The 20785-nt window shown below is 37.4% G+C and overlaps 1 protein-coding gene across 3 annotated transcripts; it reads right to left on the bottom strand.

The window, feature by feature from the left end:
• Positions 1-2706: 2706 nt before the first annotated feature.
• atp2a1l (ATPase sarcoplasmic/endoplasmic reticulum Ca2+ transporting 1, like) lies at positions 2707-19587 on the bottom strand. Of its 3 annotated transcripts, none has more exons than XM_056469056.1 (24): positions 19305-19587; positions 18336-18353; positions 18128-18210; positions 15869-15973; positions 15400-15538; positions 14638-14718; positions 14041-14126; positions 12628-12925; positions 12252-12418; positions 11438-11526; positions 11236-11338; positions 11016-11147; positions 10805-10921; positions 10227-10445; positions 9358-9469; positions 9044-9267; positions 8731-8951; positions 8394-8596; positions 8228-8313; positions 7208-7341; positions 5034-5151; positions 4834-4951; positions 4500-4543; positions 2707-3000 (listed from the first exon to the last, which is right to left on the bottom strand). In XM_056469056.1, exons 1-23 carry the CDS (start codon positions 19420-19422, stop codon positions 4539-4541), a joined length of 2976 nt encoding a protein of 991 aa, XP_056325031.1. In that variant the 5' UTR covers positions 19423-19587; the 3' UTR covers positions 2707-3000; positions 4500-4538. The 3 variants fall into 3 exon arrangements, with proteins under 3 accessions (XP_056325031.1, XP_056325030.1, XP_056325029.1); XM_056469055.1 differs by having other exon boundaries at positions 2707-3006; positions 19305-19586; XM_056469054.1 differs by lacking the exon at positions 4500-4543 and having other exon boundaries at positions 2707-3006.
• Positions 19588-20785: the final 1198 nt, after the last annotated feature.

The following is a 20785-nucleotide window of genomic DNA, read 5'->3' as shown; positions in this document are numbered from 1 at the left end:
AATTAGTTTCTGCACTAAAAACTTACACTAAAACTACACAAAAATACAATTATTTTTATTTTTAGTTTAAGAGGAATTTAAAAAATTTTGATTATTAGTTAGTGTGTGTGTGTTTCTTTGTTGCCTCCTGGCTCTGGCTCGCCACTTTTGTGTAACGCTTGTAAGTGTATATTTTTCCTTTTTGCAGATGCTAACTAAACGCTACACAACTAATATCTTGTTGTCAGTCAGGTCAATGGGCCAAATCAGAAAACTCAAAGTTCGGAGTCAAAGTACACAAACACACACACTCAATGCAAAGTTTAAAGTGTTATAATTTTCCGTTTACTGTGGTGAATAAGAGAAAACTGATCAAATAAAATACAATTTGTACGAGGAGAAAAATAAACAAAAACAATAACCAACAAAACTTTTTTTTGCAAGAAACAAATGAATCAGATAAATGTATCTTTCTCTCAGAAAGAAAAACAAAATCAAATTCAACTTCAAAATAAATAAACAATTTGTTCTTTTATCACCAAACTCTTCAACTCAAATTTTAGATTAATGTATCTTAGATAATTATTTGTTATTTTAGATTAAAACCCGATTTAGTTTCAGTTTAGATTGAGCTCGGGTTATTTTCCTCTTTTCTTATTAGTCTTTTTGTAATTCAAACTCCAGTTTAAACTTCACTCAATTGTATACAAAAACATTATAATCATTCACAGTCATATAAAATTATTATACAGTCCAAATAACAATTTTTTGGAAATGAAAAGTAAGACAACTTGAAACTGAAATTCACACTACAACTTTTGATGTGAATTGACCTCAGTCCTGGATTTTGATTTCAGAAAATACCTCCAATTCTTAAAAGTTTCAACCGAAAATAATCACCATCAGCCAAAAAGAAGATGAGAATCCAGAAAACGAAATGTTGAGGGTTCAAAGTCTATGGGTGGCTCGCCATCATCCTCTTCTGTCAGCGCGAAATGTTCAGCAGAACATCCAAGTTTAAATGAACGCAACAAATCTGGCCTGAATACACAGAATAACATCTCTTAAAAGCTTATATAACTCAAGCTAACCCATTATTTACGATACAAATCGTACTTCAGGTGCAATGAACATAAAATTACACATACATAGGAAATGTCACACAATTAAAATGTTACACATAAAATTAAACATTTAAACTCACCAATTCCTCTGAATTATAATTAGGTCAATACACCATGAACTCCAACTCCAGCTTCAACTCGAAACTTCAGATCATCTAGGTCTTTTACCAGGTAAGTTTAATCACATAGCTCAAACTTTTGACTAGTGGTTTAGTTGTGAATAACTAATAAATTATATGTGTATGCTCAGTTATTTTTCTATTTAAAAATAACAAATCTTTTCCTCTAAATCTCTTTGCTTTTCATACTTGTCTGTGTTCGCTTTTTTTTTCTGCTTCTCCCACAACTTCGGTGGGTGGAGCCAGCGTCGTTCTGAAAACTCTACCCATTGGGCAATTTTTACCTGCAGTGCTGATTCTTTCTTCAATTGGATACATTTTGGTGCAGTAATTTGCATATCACTTACATGCTTAAAGGAATTAAAGGCATTTCTCTCTCATTTTCAGTGTCTGTCTTTTTTTCTTTCATGTATGACATATTGACATATGTTTATTACATCATAGACATGTTATAAACTTTTTTCTTTATCCTACTAATTTTAATTTGAGTCCTGGTTACACCTGCAGTGTGTAGCTCAGCTCTAAGTGAAGTGAAATATCCAGCTAAGGCTAAAATCTGAAAGGGCACCATGTTTAAAACTATTGATTCATCTATAAAAGAGTCAACTTATACTGGTTTAAATGAATCGCCACTGTAACGAGTCTTTAGCTGTGTTGGTGTGATGTCGATACAGAACCCAAACCCCGCCCATTTGTTGCGTGGGAAAATTGAACCCGTGCCACTTTCTTTAGGGATTTAAGTGCATTTTTGAACTTGTGATTCACTGCCATTTGCCGTTGCTATGGCCACCATCAGCTGTTCCTACACATGTGTGGTGGTCGAGTTTCAAAATAGTTCAGATTTTGCCACTGTGTGGACTAAAACTGAACGTGTGTCATGGTTAAGAATAGAGCAATATGCTGGTGTTTAACTGCACTGCTTTAATGCACTCCTGCACTGGGCTCACACATACACTCTGCACTCTGACTACTTCAACAATGTTGATAAGACACGGTGGGCATATCTCTCCTGCTAAACGCAGTCAAGGTTTTTTTCTTTTACAAATTATGATGATATAGCAATCAAAATAATGACTTATGTATGGGCTCAAATGAGCTCATGTATGGGACAAATTCTGGACCTTTGTCAGTGAGGAGTGGTCTTTCTAACCATCCGAACCCATACGAGCCTGCATTAATTTTTTTAATTTTTAGTTTTTTTTAAACACCTTTACTTCATCCAGATTTGTTTTAAACAGAGTTTTTGTGTATAAACAGGAGCATTTTTCATTCATAAAATCTGGGTTAAAAATCTATATCATTTTGCAAACAAATAGTACCCCTTTTCACAAATCCTTATTAATCCTATCAACTTATTTATCTTAATCAACAAAAATTGCATATTCATGGATAGATATTTAATGAGTTATTCAATGGAAATAATAATATAATCATGTTCATGTATGGTTACGTAAATGTCGTGAAATAAAAGACAGTAAAAAGTATACAATTTTAACAAAAAATGTTTAATACACTTAGTCATTTCAGGAATAAAACAACTCCTCATTCGAACACTAATTTGGAAGGGCTTACCTAAATACTAATCTCTGTCCCTAAACTTTTTGTGTTTTTTTCTTTAAATATTTCCCAGTGATGTTGTGCTCTCCATTCTGTGGATGGGCTCATGAGAGCTTCTGTCTCAGCGGATGTAAATTCTGTTTTCCCCATTGTTCCTCAATTTTTTTTCTCTTGCTGTTCTCTTCTTCTGTTTTTCACCATCTTTGTCTTTACATTTCACGCTATAGCTGAAAATCACAAAAAGAGCAGATTCAATACAAAGAATATCAACTCTGATCAAATATTAACCAATGCGGCAAACCCACACTACAATATGTATTAACAGTACATATATTAACGTATGATAAATTGTGTCAGCATCATACGTCAAATTTCTGCAGATTTTGTCAGGTTTTTTTCATCAGCAGCAGTGTATTATTTTCTCAGACAGCATACATGTGATTAGACTGACAGTAGCAAGTCTCTGTACTTGCTCTGCACCAATAATAAAAGCAGCAGCATATTTCTGCTATGCTTTATATCAAACTATATTCTATGTACTATATACTACCTGACGAAATCTTGTTGTCAATCTCAGTTGTAAGAGCAACAAATAATAACTTGACTTCTAGTTGGTGAAGAAAAGTGGCAGAGTTTTCTGAAGAATCATCTGTTGAACTGCATCCCAATCATTACAAATACTGCAGAATACCTATTGGAATCCGCATGGACCCAAGATTCTCACAGAAATCAGCCAAGTTTGGTGAAGGAAAAATCATGGTTACATTCAGTATGGGGGCATGCAAGAGATCTGCAGAGTGGACGGCAACATCAACAGCTTCAAGTATAAAGACATTTGGGCTGCCCATTACATTACAAACCACAGGAGAGAGCAAATTCATTAACAGGATAGCACTCCTTCTCATACTTCAGCCTTCACATCAAAGTTCCTGAAAGCAGAGAAGGTCAAGGTGCTCCAGGATGGTAAGATGGAGGAGGCATTGAAGATGAATCCAAAGTATCTTGATGAACTCTGGGAGTCCTGCAAGAATGCTTTCTTTGCCATTCCAGATGACTTTATTAGTTATTTGAGTCATTGCAGAGATGTATGTATGCAGTCGCCTACTGCACCATGACTATATTCTATGCTGTACATAATTTCTGTTAAGTGACAAGACTTTTGTTTTAAGCATGGTTGGACCTTACTGTCCTAAATAAATAATTAAAATCATGATCATATTTTATTTTGGTAAAATCTAGAGGCCTTTGCCCTTCATATAAGCCACTTCTGATACCAAATGATTAACTAGAAGTCAAGCTATTATTTGCTGTTCTTAAAACTTGGATAGGTGACAAGACTTTTGTCAGGTAGTGTACTCTATACTATAATATACTATTCTATATATTATACTAAACTATACTCTATATTCTGCCAACATCAAACACCTCAACATTTCTACCATATTCAAATTTGTTACCATACTAAATCTCTTATAGTTGTCATAACAGAAGTAGAAATTAGTCCTTTAGACTGACAGTAATCAAAGGTTAGTGCAAACTTTAAACTTGATAAAGCTCTTGTAATTGAGAAGTATAATTAAGTATAATTTTCATAAGTACTCCATGCATAGCTAAAATACAGACCGGTTTAAGACCACAAAGCAACATCAATCCAATTGCTAAGCATGCAAAAGGATGGAAACATGTAGACATGTATAAAGACAGGTGGGATGTTGTATACCTTGCTTCTGTTACTTGAAATCTGGGAGGTGAGGACTGTTTAGACTAGAAATGAATATAGTTGGTTAGTGGGAAATCAATTAAATAAGTGAGAAAGATAAGAGAAGGGGTAAAAGAATCATGTAGGATTAAACACACGCTTTTTAGTTGAAACAAGTTGTATGAGGAAAAGAAGTGCAATTAATATACAGTGAAAATAAAAACATTATATATAAAATACATTAAGTTTCATTCATAGAACAAAGCATAAATAGTATAAGTTTGAATATTGAATAGGTATTAAATTACCTTAAATTCATGTAAACATGCGTATTTACCTATGTTAGATGACTTACCATCCACATAGTTGCGGGCAAGGAACTTCAACACCTCATCAATGAGGATAACAGGGAAAGAAAGTTTCAGTACTACAAACCACTGCTCTGTGTTCAAGTGAGTCAACCTGAAAATCATCTGTAAAAGAAGAAAAGTTATGGTCAGTTTAGAGATATAATCCGTTGTAAAGGACAGGGTGATGTAAAGGTGAGAGACGTACAGGCATGGGGTCCACATAGATGATCATAAAGTGGAGGGACATGGAGAGGGTCATGGCAGACAGCAGCCAGCCATTGCTCCATGGAGGCATGCGCACAAGAGACTGATTCTCAGACAAGCTAAGTAGAAAGACAGAAACACAGAGAGGGAACCATCAATTTCAGGATACAATGAGTCTGTATGTCTTCACAAACCTTATTTACACCTGGAATTAACAAGTTCCTCCAAAATGGTTTGATTTTTTTTCAGTAAATGGACTAAATACATTCGTAGCAAATGTCAAATGTATAACATTGAGATGAATGTTAAGAATCTACAGTGCATCTGGAAAGTATTCATAGCGCTTTACTTTTTCAAAAAAATTTTGTTACAGCCTTATTTCAAAATGGATTCAATTCATTTAGTTTCTCAAAATTCTACGCACAATACCCCATAACAACAATGTGAATTTTGTTTTTGAAATTGTTGCAAATTTCTTAAAAATAAAAACCCTGAAAAATCACATGTACATAAGTATTTACAGCCTTTGCTCAATCCTTTGTTGATACACCTTTGGCAGCAATTACAGCCTCAAGTCTTTTTGAATATGATGCCACAAGCTTGGCACAACTGTCTTTGGGAATTTTTGTAAATTCCTCTCAAGTTCTATTAGGTTGGATGGGAAGCGACGATGTACAGCCATTTTCAGACCTCTTTAGATATGTTCAATAGGATTTAGGTCTGGGCTCTGGCTGGACCACTCAAGGGCATTAATTGAGTTGTTGTGAAGCCACTCCATTGATATTTTGGCGGTGTGCTTTGGGTCATTGTCCTGCTGGAAGATGAACCGTCGCCCCAGCCTGAGGTCAAGAGCACTATGAAGCAGATTTTGCTGCTAATAAAACATCCCCACAGCACGATGCTGCCACCACCATGCTTCACTGTAGGCATGGTATTAGGCTGGTGATAAGCCTGCCTGGTTTTCTCCAAACGTAACGCCTGGCATTCAATCCAAAGAGTTTAATTTAAGTCTCATCAGAACAGAGAATTTAGTTTCTTATGGTCTGAGAGTCCTTCAGATGCCTTTTGGCAAATTCCAGGCAGGGAGTGGCCACTCAACCATACAGACCTGATTGGTGGATTGCTGATAAGGTTTTCCCTTCTGTAAGGTTCTCCTCTCACAGAAGAACGCTGGAGCTCAGACAGAGTGACCATCGGGTAATTGATTACCTCCCTGACTAAGGTCCTTCTCCCCCGATCACTCCGCTTAGATGGCTGGCCAGCTCTAGGAAGAGTCCTGGTGGTTCCAAACATCTTCCACTTACAGATGATGGAGGCCACTGTGCTCATTGGAACTTTCAGAGCAGCAGAAGTTTGTCTGTAGCCTTCCCCAGCCTTGTGTCTCGAGACAATCCTGTCTCGGAGGTCTAAAGACAATTGCTTTGTCACATGTGAGTTTTTAGGGTTATTTTTAATAAATTTGCAACCATTTATAAAAAACTTTTTTCACATTGTTATTATGGGCTATTGTGTGTAGAATTGAGAGAAAATAAAAGAATTTAATCCATTTTGGAATAAGGCTGTAACATAAAAAAATGTGGAAAAAGTGAAGCGCTATGAATACTTTCCGGATGCACTGTCACTGCATTTTCAATTTATTTTGCTGGTGCATTTTGGAGACCTTAAAGACAAATATGTGGAAAAATAATTTATAATATATAATGCATATTGCATAAAAAAGAAATATCATTTTTGATTCTATGGTGACTTTAAGGTTTTTTAAAAAACATCAGAAATAAGCGGCCCAGTTTTGGTCAAATTCGAGCACTACAATGCATGTATTTGCCACAGAAATGTCAATGCACTGTGACTTGTTTTGTGAAGAGATTCATACAAAAGGAAATTGAAATTGGTACATCGTCATAATCCTAATTCAGCACTAAAAGTGTCAGAAATGAAATGAGGCAATATTAAATGAGGTTCACGATATGTCACTTACATATACTGAACCCTTATTATTCAGCTATACCTAGTTAGATTCAGATTTTCATTATACTATATGGCACCTTTAACAAGTTAGATCAACAAGGTAGCTCACTTTGGATAATGGGTATTTAGTTGCAGGGTTTAGTTTTTGACTAAATGTAAGACAAAATGTTTTAAAATATAAGGTGTACTGTAGATATAAGGTGTAACCTGTTGAGGGCGTTGCACATCTCAATTGTGACCAGGACAGACAGAGCCATGGTCATGGGAGGAGCAGCTTCAAACACCTCACATTCAATGCCAGTGAAGTCCTCATTCTCCTCATGGCACTGCATGAAGTGAGACTACAGAAGGAAGATAAATTTAAGCCGTGAACATGTATAACAAATGAACTTCCCAGGTTCATTTAAACCAAAGATTGTAGAATACACAAGACATGTCACTCGTATAGTTTTGAATGAGAAAAAGTGTAATGGTCAATATGGCATGAATGAATGAAGCCCCGCCTACTAGTACAGTAGCTAATCCTCGATCACTGTAGACTGATTTTTCGCCAGGGGCAAAGCAAACGTGTGTTTTTACGATGAATACTTGCTTCACAGACATAAGAAATATGTCCAAATATAGCTTGAAATATGTGCTTTAAAATGAACCAAGTGCACTTGAAAACAAAAGTTTTTTGGTTTTGTAATCTCTATGAAACAAACGCAAGGTACAATCCGTCCTGTCAAACGCACATCACATGACAGCAACTACTCAAACGCCCACAAAATTGTAAACAAAGAGTCACTGTCATTTCTGGAGGAGATTCGCCATCAAGACCAAGTTGTGAATTACTTCAGAAGAGCAGAGCAATCAGACGATCATTACCCAGAGGATAATAATGTTTAGAACGGTGGCTCCAAGTCAACAATTGGTGTTGTGATCTCGTTCTTTTCAAGTGCATATGCCCAATAGCTCAGGCAACTTGAAAATATGCTGATTTTGTTTGATTCAAACATTTAGAAATAAAACTTATGAGACAATTGTTGTTTAATTTTATTGGTATTTCCAAATATATGATGTAATCGTAAGCTTGTCAAGCGGTTTTAGAGAATTTGATGTTTTCCCATTCAGACAGAATGCCCGAGCATACTGCCTGAGAGGCATTTCAAAGATGGCCGCCAAGTGAAATGACTTGCCTTAAAGGGACTTAGCTTAAACTCATAAATTGATGAAGATATTTCTCACCAGCTGGTAGTAGGTGACCTGAGGACCCTCCTCATCATAGATGAACCAGTAGGCGGCAGCAGCCACAGTGGCAGCACCCACATATCCTGAGGGCGATCAGTTTATTAGAACCTCCGCAGAGAATGTGACTAAAGATATATTCCACAGAAATATTAAGTACACCTACCACCAATGGTCAGGTATCTGAAGAACAACCAGCCAGAAATCAAGGGCTCTTTGGGGGAGCGGGGAGGTTTGCCCATGATCTCAAGATCAGGGGGGTTGAAGCCCAGGGCAGTGGCGGGCAGACCGTCAGTCACCAAGTTCACCCACAGCAGTTGGACTGGGATCAGAGCCTCAGGCAGACCAAGAGCAGCAGTCAGGAAAATACTATCAGAGGGCAACAGACATGACAAATAAACAAGCATAAATTAGAATGATAAATAAGTTCAAAGATGTGTGAGAACAATGATTAAATAGACAAGTTTAGATCAGTGATTCTCAAACAAGCTGTGGATTTTTACCAGACGACCTCTCCAATGTTGGAAGAAATCAGGTAACGAATGAACTGCTTCATGTTGTTGTAAATAGCTCTGCCTTCCTCAACAGCAGCCACAATAGAAGAAAAGTTGTCATCGGCCAGGACCATCTCAGAGGCTGACTTGGCAACGGCAGTGCCAGAGCCCATGGCAATGCCAATTTCTGCCTTTTTCAAGGCAGGGGCATCATTGACACCATCACCAGTCTAGAGGAAGGGAAGGAAAGCATGTACTTAAACAGACAGGTTTTCATGTCATATGGCTTAAAGTTTAAAGTGTGATTGTTTGTGTATCTCACCATAGCAGTAATCTCATCGTAACCCTGAAGGAACTCAACAATCTTAGACTTGTGGGAGGGCTCAACACGGGCAAAGCAGCAGGCTCTACAGACAGCCTCGCTCTGGTCAGAACGGGGCAGGTCATCAAACTCACGGCCAGTGTAAGCCTTGCCAGTCACATCCTCATCCTCAGCAAAGATGCCAATACGACGGCAAATGGCAACAGCTGTACCCTTGTTGTCACCTGGAGGTTAAAAATTCTTTAGAAATTTGGTAGACAAATGGAACAAAAGATTAAAGAAATTACTCATCGAAGGATATGTAAAAAGCATACCAGTGATCATGATAACACGGATGCCAGCAGCTCTGCAGAGTTCAATAGAGCCAGTAACCTCCTTACGGGGGGGATCCAGCATACCGACACAGCCAACGAAGGTCAAGTCAGTCTGATAGAGACATGGAAGAAGTAAGACAATGTTTTTAAATCATAAACCATTGATGAACCTTTTAGATCTGTCTGTGGGTTTTGCAATTATTTAACTGATTTAAGGTTTTAACACAAGCTTGAGACAACGGCTGCATCCGAAATCACCTACTACTCAGTAGGTACAGCATTTGAATTTAAATTTATTATAAAAGTATGCTCTATACAGTATGAATGTGAGTAGTATGAATGGAACTCGGACATACTACATCTGCCATTTTGTCATGATCATGTGACCTACCCACGTCAGTTGCGTCGCTGTACTCCCATTCATGAATTCTTTCATGGTGCATCATGGAATAGCATAGCATGCATCGGATGCGCACTTCAGAATCTTGCCAGAAGTAGTAAGTCATCTGGATACTTCTCATATACTGTTTTTTGAATTCTATAAATTCGGACACACAACTCAGCTCGCATACTGTTTTTAGTATACTATATAGTATGGAAGTATGCGATTTTGGATGCAGCTAGTATCTTGATTGATTTAGTATCTAAATCAAATAATTTAAAATCCTCAAACTGTAGGCAGATCTAATCATAATAATTAAATACTCTGTAATTAAATAGTAAAATCTAATAATATAATAACATATCCAACCATAAGCATTGTCACAAAGCCAACTCTGATAACACGGCAATCAATTATTTTTAAAAAATTATGTAAGCAAGACTTTTTGAGCAACTAGCTAGTCCATGATTTTAATATTAATGTTCACCTCGTAGTCAGCGAACTTAGTAGAATCTTCAAGGTTCATTTCCTCGACCTTCAGGGGAGAGTCACGGGTGGCCAGTGCCAGGCAACGCAGAGTGTCACGGCCTGTACCCCACTCCTTGATGACACCCATAATCTTATCCTTTACAACACCAGTCAGGGGCACGCGAGTTGAACCAACCCGTACATAGGCACACCTGTCAATCACACCCTCTGGAGCACCCTATGTAAGCGAAATGAAAAGTGAAGAAATGCTTTTATTATTAAGGAACTTCACCATCAAAATTTTGTAAAAATGTACTATAGATTATTTCATTGGCACATGAACATTTCCTGCTTGTTATCAAACTATTTCATAACTGTAGCAAGAGGCAATTCAATTATAACTTAATGTTAAAAAAGCTATTATAACATTATCTATCAATATGTATCTCTTTCTGGATTCTCGGAAGCTATAGAAATTAAAAATGTAAAACAGGAAATAATCTGGGACCATTGTTTTTGTTTACATCCCTCAAAATGGTCTATATTCATAAATCATGGAATTCAGATATCTTTATGATGATAAAATGAAAAGCATACCTTTACAAACATTTTGCTGCCTGCATCACCCTTGACAGGGGTGCAATACACGGACATGGATTTCCTGTCACGGGAGAACTCCAGAGTAAAGTTCTTCTTCATAAGCTGCTTCACAACCTGCAAAAAATTAAAGCAAAGATGGAAATAGTTACAGAGATATAAGCACCAAGCTACATTGCTGATGTTTAGAAAGGTTTAAAACTCTACTTACAGAGCAGCAGGCATTTGCTCTCTCCACCTTGGACAGGTTGCCGACATTGGACTTGAAAACATTCATCTTCTCAACCAAGCAGCACAAAGCAGTTTCAGTGGCCTCACCGACCTTCTCATAGATCTTCTTGGACTGTAGCAGAGGAAAAATATGATAAATATTTTTTCAGACAAATATGGATATAAAGCAAAATAATTAAGTTTGAATGAAAATCTTTCACCTCATTGTAGTCAAGAGAGGAATCGTTGCACAGGGCACAGATGGTGGCCAACTCAACTAAACCGTCATATTGACTGCAGTCAACTTTGGCACCCAACTTTGTGCTGAAGGAATGATATGACAGATTTCATTTATGACCTGAACATGCTGATAGCCTGATAATTAAAAGAAGCATTTTAAAGGAAACTTAATTGTGTACTTACACCTCACCCTCAGGTGTGTACTTGGAGCCAGAGATATCAAAACTATCAAGTTCAACGTGATCACCATCAATTCTGTCAATAACGAACATCTGTATCGATACAGAATTTCATCTTAGTCTGCGAGTTTCAGCATAAAAGCATACATGAGAGTACAGTATCCATGTTTAAAGAGGAAATTCCTACACCACTTGCCTCATCTAGCAAAAATATGTACTTTAGAAAAAGTTTTCCAAACACAATTATTACCCTTTCTAACTGAAAGTAGGTAACTTCTCAATTTTAGTTGATAAATAAATTCTGGTGAACCGGTATCCTGCAGATTTTTGCTCTAATGGTGCATTAAAGACATGTCGGATAAATCGTATTCATGAGTTAAATGCATATAAAGGCCACCACAAAGTTATTATGAGTGGGAAATAATGGGGGTTGTCAGTAACACAACACAATTCATGTGAATCCTTAGGTACTGGTTATCTATAGCGTTAGGTACTGATACTGATTATCTTTAGGTACTGGTTATCTATAGAGTTAACAAACCCTGCTGTATCTTGTAATGTATCCAAAGTATGTACAACACCACCTTGTGCTGACAAAAGTGACTTGAATAAGTAGGAACATCTGTGGGAATGTTTATTTAGGGCCTGAGCTAAGTTTTGCTAGAAAGTGGCCCTCCAGGAGCAGGACTAGACACTGTCCCAGTAGAAGAGTTGGTTGTTCGACATTAAAATTATAACACATCTTTAAGATTCCATTATAGTGGGATAAGAAATAGCATATTTTTGTCCTAGTGGATGTAAACACATGCACCACCTACTTTGGTCACACACATCTGGTTGGTGGTCAAGGTGCCAGTCTTGTCGGAGCAGATAACAGAGGTACAGCCCAGGGTCTCCACAGAGGGCAGGGAACGGACAATGGCATTTTTCTTGGCCATGCGTCTGGTACCAAGAGCCAGGCAGGTAGTGATGACAGCGGGCAAACCTGTCAAGTTTATGGAATGATTAATGTCTGTTGATAACATTTATATTATCACAAGATTTAAATATATTTGCAATCTATTATGTGAATTGTAGAATTAAGGTAAACCTTTTAGCGCAGTTGTAAACATAAGCTTTAAAATGTTTTGTGCTACATATTAAACATCGAGGAAAGATTATTTTCAAGGTAAATGTGGCATGGTTTAAGCTCACCCTCAGGGATAGCAGCCACAGCCAGAGCGACGGCGATCTTAAAGTAGTAGACAGCGCCACGGATCCAGGATCCACCATGAACGGGATCATTGAAGTGACCAATGTTGATCATCCAGACAGCGACACAGATGAGAGAGATAACCTTGGAGAGCTGCTCACCGAACTCATCCAGTTTCTGCTGCAGAGGGGTCTTCTCCTGCTCTGTGGCGGCCATCTGGTCACGGATCTTACCGATCTCAGTGGCCACACCAGTAGCGACAGCAACTCCAATAGCCTTGCCAGCAGCAATATTTGTGCCCTGTAGGTGGAAGTACAAATTTGTTATTTATTAGTAGCAATTCTTTCATCTTGCACATGGAACAATATTGCTTTCACACAGTAAGATATTATTATGGATTTAGAGTTTGAACAACAGTCCTACCAATCTTTAGTATAGATTTTGTCACCTGATCTCATGAGAAAACGTAACTATTTTAGTTTTGTCAGTTTAGTTGCTAATTTATACCTTATGAATATGTACGATTTTAAAGCCCCACCCCTAAACTCAACCATCAATTGTACGAACGAAATCGTATGAATTCATACGAATTAGCCACTAAATCATAAAGTTACGAATTGCCATGAGATCATGTTGGATTTTGGGGGCAGTTAATGATAATGTTGTTATGGTTAGAGTTGTGTTGGGGAAAAGGAATATATTTTTTATTATTTGTGTCTCTTTTTTTTTCATTGAACAATTGTATTTTTATTGCTTAAGGTGATATTAACCAAACTTCTTCCCTTGAGTGTGTAGAAGTAGATGAAGCTGACAGAAATGCAAAGGCCTGACTGTCTAAAATTAACTTGAGCTCTGCAGCTAAACTTCCTGTGAGCAGAGATGGGTTGAAACTGAACACAGAATAATTGCAGTTGAAAATTCTTAAGCTTTTAACGTTGTGCAGAGAATTAATAGAAAAAGAGGACAAATGCATGGGTGCGGCTAATGGAGGACTGGAGACTGATTGACAAGTGACGAATTCCACTAAACTCCACCTGTTAATATCAGCTGCGTATAAAAGCTGGAGTCAGGAAATGAAAATTGTTGCGCACCTCCTGAATGTAATTCTTGCATTGCATTGGGGATACCAGAATTCTGTGAAACAAATTATTCATTTGTATCCAATAAATTACTAATATTTTTGACATTTTGAAGAAAACTCTCTCTTGACCTTTTTTATTGAACATGCATGGAATTGGCAAGATATTCCAGCAGCTGTAGTTACAATACAAAAGCATATCTTGCTGAGTAATATCATGGTGTTCATTTTGAACATTGGGATAGGGCTATGATGTGAGAAACTTCAATTCATAATCTTGTTATGGTGCAGTATAACAGTGTACTGTAGTTGGAAGAATAAATGTACAAAAACTCACAGAGAAAAGCATGTTCTTTTTGTCCTGGTTCACGGCTCTAGGGTCGGGGACAGGCTCGGTGTGCTTGATCACACTGACAGACTCACCTGTGCAAAGAGTTATAACCAATCAAACACAAGTCTACTGCAGAGCTTTGGTGGCCCTGAGAGAAGATTATAATCATCTCAGTGTAATTACAGACATGTAAAGCTTCTTTATAAATTCATTTTTAATTCATATTAAAAATAAACCACTTGTACCACAAAAGTTTATCACCTATGCTGCCTCAGAAACTCACCGCCTGGCCCGAAGTGCTATAGTATATTAGGTAACACTTTATTTTGATGGTACATTTGAGTATTGGTGGGCTGTCTGCTTAATATCTGTTGATACTACTCCTTCAACAGACATTTAACTGACTATAAGAACACTTTGCAAGAACATGTCAACTCACACTAACTCTAACCCCAACCCCAACCCCAACCTAACAGTCTACTTATAATCTAATGAGAATTAGTTGGCATGTAAATGCAATGTAACTTAAATTCAACAAACGAACTATCAAAATAAAGTGTGACTGTATATTATTCAAAATTCAAAAGTGTTAAAAGTACTAACCAGTCAGAATGGACTGGTCAACACGAAGGGTGGTAGAACGGATAGCAGTAATCCTGATGTCAGCAGGAACTTTGTCACCAACTAAGGAAGATAAAAGAGAGAGTTTTCATTATGGCAAAATACTGATAATTGGTAACTATTAATACATCAAATATATGCCCAATCAAAAGTCAAATCTAGTGATTAATATATGACTAAATGGAATAGTTCTTAGTGTATGCTGTCTCTACAACAGTGGCAAATTATTAATGACAACAACATCAAAATCTTTTTGGTGAACTATATTATAATAAGTATGTGCTGCCATCCTCATGAACTGGAAGCTGTTGAAACTTATTTCAGTATGTTGATGTACTTCCAACTGAGATAGAATATTGAGTTGAAGACGGAGATTTCTTTTTTTTTTTTGCATTATTCCCTAGTAGCAAACTAACATTAAGCGGGGTATAGTTTAGAATATTGTGGATAGAGCCATCAAACTAATGGCAACAGGGAAAGACTGCCACTCCACTACCACTTTTCACAGGATTATCTTGTTGTCGTAAAGAAAAACAATGTGTGTTAATCTACATCAGCTATAGCACTAAATGTAATCATTTCAAGTTGATTTGGTGTAATAAATAATTTCAGAAAGTGAATTTTAAGGGAATGCAGTATACATGCATACAGAAAATGTGAGAACTGTGCTAATTATACTTTCATTCAAAATATAATAAGAATGCCTTTTTAAATCAAAGACTGAAGGACATAAAGGAGTCTTACCAGACACCTCCACAATGTCACCAGGCACGATCTCCCTGGCCTTGATCCTCTGGACGCTCTTCCTGTCAGAGCGGTACACCTTACCCATCTCAGGTTCATACTCCTTCAGAGCCTCGATGGCGCTCTCTGCATTACGCTCCTGTGTGACAGACAGAAATTTGTCAATCATCTGCATGTATCTGTCTCGATAACACTTTATTTTGATCGTCCATTTGAGTATTAGAAGACTGTCCGCTTAAAATCTGTTAATACTGCTCCTTCCAACAGACATTTAACTGACAATAAGAAACATGTTAACTTACACTAACACTAATCCTAACCCCAACCCAAACCTAACAGTCTACTTATAGTCTAATGAGAATTAATTGGCATGTAGATGCAATGTAACTTAAATTCAACAAACGGACCATCAAAATAAAGTGTGACGTTTGTTTCTGTGATTAGGTAATGGTGTGCGTTTTTGCATTACCTGCCACACACCAACAACAGCGTTGGCGATGAGAATGAGCAAGATGACAAAAGGCTCAACAAAGGCAGTGACGGTCTCTTCACCCTCCTCAAACCAGGCCAGAACCTACAGAACACAAAAAGATAACATTTAAAGCCATTTTAAATACATATTTTTTTTAAATTTACTTTCATGTTACAACATTTGACAATTTGTTAAAATAATATTGATAAAGAATTAATGCATAATCACATTTAATAACCAATTAATTCATCATTTAATCTTTTAATTTGCTTAATCTTAAGTCGTTTTCATTTAGTAATGAATGGCTTAGTTCTTCATTCATTAACACACCATTATCTGTGCTTGAGTTATGGATGGATTAATGCACTGTGCACCTGTAAAGTAATCCCCGGCTAATTTCCCAAAAGAACAATGACATTAAATAGATACATCAAAATTAAATATATGTAGTTATTGCTACCTAGGTAGCAAAGAATTCTGGCCCAGATTTGGCATAAATCTGGCACAGCAGGCATTCATCCAGCACTGGCATACAGCATGTGGACCAAACATGGCCCTGGTTTGGAAGAGGTGGCATCGTCTTTAAAGCGGCGCACAATACTTGGGCCAGATGTAAAATGTAGTATTTGGCCCAGATGTTAACAATTAATATGTGGGCCATGTAAGTTTGGTCTATCTTGACCCACATTTAAAATATATTTTTATTATTTTTAAATAAAGGAAAAAAAATTCTACCAATTAGGTTGCTTTTAGAAAAAGCATGCCCATAGCATGCCTAAAGTGCAATGATATATGGGCTTATCAATTTCATTGCAGTAGTGACACACCAACATATCTGGCCCAGTTCAGGCTCACTTATGGGTCATTAACTTGGCTGAGACTTGGCCCAGATATGGTTCGTGTTTGGCTCTTGTCTGGAAGCCAGATTTGGTCCAGTCATGTACCGTTATTCACTGCGGCATGTGGGCCAGGCAAAAGCTGATTGTGTGGGCCAGAGCTGGGCCAGAGATATTTTGCTATGTGGGTATGATAATTTATATATTTTTATATCATGCAGGAAATATACTCAAATAAAATATTTTTCAACACTACTATGTAAATTAGAATCTTTTTTTATGGGAAGAAATTAATCTGGGGTCAAAATGTAGCAAATATTCTCGAACATACATGTTTATCTGTTTAAAAAATACTTGATTGATCAGAGGCAGGTTTAGATTGTTTTGATAAACCTAAGAAAAGAGAAACGCTATTTTTACAGTCGGATGCCATTGAACTGGTTGCTTCATTTTCATACTTGCACAGTGTATCCATACGTTAAATCCCATCCACACATTATTTCACAATATTGTTGCACAACAGACCCGCTGTTCTATCTACTCTCGCTTTGATTTGTCTCATGCATCTCTCTTGACCTTTTCAAAGGATAGAGTTTCTGTCTTCAACTTGACTCCTTCTTAAAATAACCCCCATCTCCCTCTCACACGTCTTCTGAGCTCCCCAGTATTTTCCTTCTAAGGCCATTGGAACAGCTGGTTGCGATATAGTGTGGTGGGGTTGGACATTAATATCCCCCATGTTCACTTCCTAACTTCCTGATACCCTCTGAACCCCCAAACATCCATCTTACAGTATCTTTCCCACTTAGAAATCTGGGATAAATAACACCACCTGCATGATAGGCTAAGTCAATGAATTAAGATTGATCAACTCCATGGGGAACTATTTGATGCAACATTGCCAGCTGCCATCATTTCATAATGAAGGTGCTGTACTTCTTACAGTACTACAATTTTGAACAGAACTATGATGCTAAAATAAATGGCAAATTAGCATGTGTGCCTTGTTGCATAACGCCATAGATGGCAGTGGTGTATGTTACAGTGTTAAGTATGATATGGCAACCTACATTCTGTTACAACAGCTGTTTATGTGACACACCACTGAAGTTTAAAAGGCTATGTTTAAAAGTATGTGACACTGTAACCATATGCTGACAGATCTGATTAAATCACAAAATCAAAGTGGCTGATTATTGTGTATGTACATCACTATGACAACCACCATTATGTTGAGGTGTCGACTTACAGTCAACTAAATATATGAGCCATGTTCAGTCATTTTATAATGACTATTTCATGTATGTCTTAAGAACATTTAGGCACTAACTTATGGTCATAACGTTTTGTTGCAAATGTAAATCACCTTAGAGATACATAGATGCTTCTTTGTGTTTTGAATCACTTTTTAGTAACTTACGAAAGAGATGCAGGCGGCAAGCAGCAAAATTCTGACCAACAGATCTTCAAACTGCTCAATGATCAGCTCCCAGATGGACTTACCTAAAAGCAATGGGAACATAGTTAAATCCTTGAAGGATTTTGAGATTGTCTTATAAAAAATTATTAAGTCATATATGATTTGATAAATTTTTAAAATGTTTTTTCTTAATTAGCATGATACATACCCTCCTCAGCGGGCAGCTCTGAGAGAATAGGCAGAGAAGGAAGAAAGAGAAAAAAAAGTAAGTTCAAATCTAACCAGAAAGCACAACAATACATGAACAATTCTTCACTGAGCTATTCATTTCTGATCGATTTAATATGAAACCAGTTGAGGCATTTTAAGAACTTACAAAAAGTATTAACAGTATCTCACACGAGAACAACTGTGCAAATGTTTTTGTACTTCATTTTGAATGTCGAATGAGCATATTTTAACAGTAAAATATGAAAAGTTTGAAAGCAATGCTAACATTCAACAGTTGCTTCAGTATTTATGCAAGTAGTCAAATATATTTCAATGCAAATATATTACATAAATGTTTAAATAACGAATATAAATTAGGATTGTAAATTAATTTCATAAATTAATATGAAAGTTAAAATACAACCCTGAAAAGTAATGTGAAACATGCATTCTAACAAGTGATATTTTTATACTTTAAGAAACATTATATTTGAATTGAACAGGAGCTTGCACATGCTCTCTGTACAAATGGTCCTGGTAATGCCAGTAACATATCTAATCTCCCAGGCCGATCTTAGGATTCATAAGAATCCACCTCCCCCATCTGTCTGATGTACTGCTAATATAACAAGACTTCTCAGATATCCAAGCAAGGCTTTTTTTTTGTCACCCTGTTTGCCAAAGTCTATTTTCAATCCCAGCTTCTATGCTTCACACAACTTCACTTCAATCAGTGTCACTTGAAATGCCTCTGAAGCATCTGATTATTTCAGATTATCATAAACCATCCATTATATGTTCATCCCAAAGCCAAGAATGTATAAAACCTTTGCATTTGATATACAGTTTCACATGTAATAGTGCAATTCAATAGCACTATCTCAGTGCCTTCCTAAAAAGATGTTTTCATCATTCAGAGTTAGTAGTTGCTTCTCTATTAAACCCGCATGCGTCTTCAAGATCTCACCATTGTAGCCGTATTTAGCCAAGTTCTTCTTGAACTGATCAGGGCTAAGACCGGTAGTCTCATTGACTGAGAAGTAGGCCAGACAGTCAGCCGGCGCCTTGGTGTGTGCGTCCTCCATCCTGTCAGGGGTGAAGGATCTTCAGGAGTGGCAAAAGCTTAGTTAAACAGGTCTGTCCGTTCCTTTTTATGATTGCTGTCTGTACTAATAAAATCTGCCCCCCGTTACTTGGACCCCCTCCTTGCAGGAGTGATGGACTGACAGAAAGAGCAAATAAATTGACACATGTGCAGCGTTTTATACTGCTTCCAGCTGCCCTATTGGTGAAAGTCGCCCATTGCCACACCCCAAAATTCCAGTCAGTTGCGTTTGGCTCTGCAGTACTGAGTTATAGTCTAGGGGTCAAACGTCTTTTGCGTCTCAGACTTGAGGATGTGGGGGGGGGTAACTTGATGGGCAAAAAGTGGGTAGCGTACGTAGGGGGTAGCACTGAAATCAAAAGTTGATCTGTTTTTGGAACATGCATGGTCAGTGGAATAAGGAGAGTGGAGAAGGTGAGAGAGTTACATTGAGTGAAAGGCCAAATGGCCGCTGATGGGAAGGGGGAGTTTGAGGAGTGCTGGAAGGTAAATTTGGTTCAAGAATTAGAGGAGTGTGGTTACATTGGTGACTTAAATAAGAGAGCTTCCTCTGATATCCACACATTGCTGTGGCATGAACAAGAACATCATCCTTTCCTGTTATCCTTTTCAGATCTTGATTCAATTCTTTAGCTCCTTAATTTAGCAAGCATTGTGCTTTCTAGAGAATTGGCCTTTTCAGAAGGGGACAGTGTGGAGGTCAAGACTGACTAGACCACAAGTGTTAAGTTTTAGCTCTAACCCTTATTAAACACACCTGATCATATTATGTTGGTCCTTCAGGCTCTTTTGAAACCTACAGGTAAGTGTGTTGAATCAGGGTTGGAACTAAAGTCTACAGGGCTACGGCCCTCCAGGAACTGGGTTTGACACTCTTGGGCTAGTCCAAGAATAAATTAATTCAATTAAACTTTATTATTATAGTGCTTTTTTCACTGTATATTGTACAAAATCAGCTTAAAATAGATGAACAAAAGAGAGCAAAAAGCCATAACTATTGCAGATTGTGGAACATTCCTGAATGCTAGGCAAGTAGGAAGGTAGTGGTATAATTCTAGTGTAGTTCTTTTAAAAGTCAATTAAAACTGATTCAGTTCAGACTAATATGAATGCCACTATTGAAGGATGACACAATAAAGAGCAGCTACAGCTCTGCCAGCCCCAATTAGGCAAGCCAGAGTGACAGTAACAAGGAACCAAAACTCTACCAATTGATGGAAATGGAAAACACACCTGGGAAGAAAACAGGCTATGCCAGCGCATCCAGTTCTCCTCCGGCCAAACATAAAAGGTTGAGCTCCAGTCTGGACATCAGAGTGCTAGAGAACAATCTGTCATTGAAA

This window comes from Danio aesculapii, chromosome 12 (assembly GCF_903798145.1).
Source record: "Danio aesculapii chromosome 12, fDanAes4.1, whole genome shotgun sequence".
Classification (NCBI taxonomy): Eukaryota; Metazoa; Chordata; class Actinopteri; order Cypriniformes; family Danionidae; genus Danio; species Danio aesculapii.
Note: the sequence above shows the minus strand (reverse complement) of the source record. Positions and strands in the feature narration are given on the sequence as shown.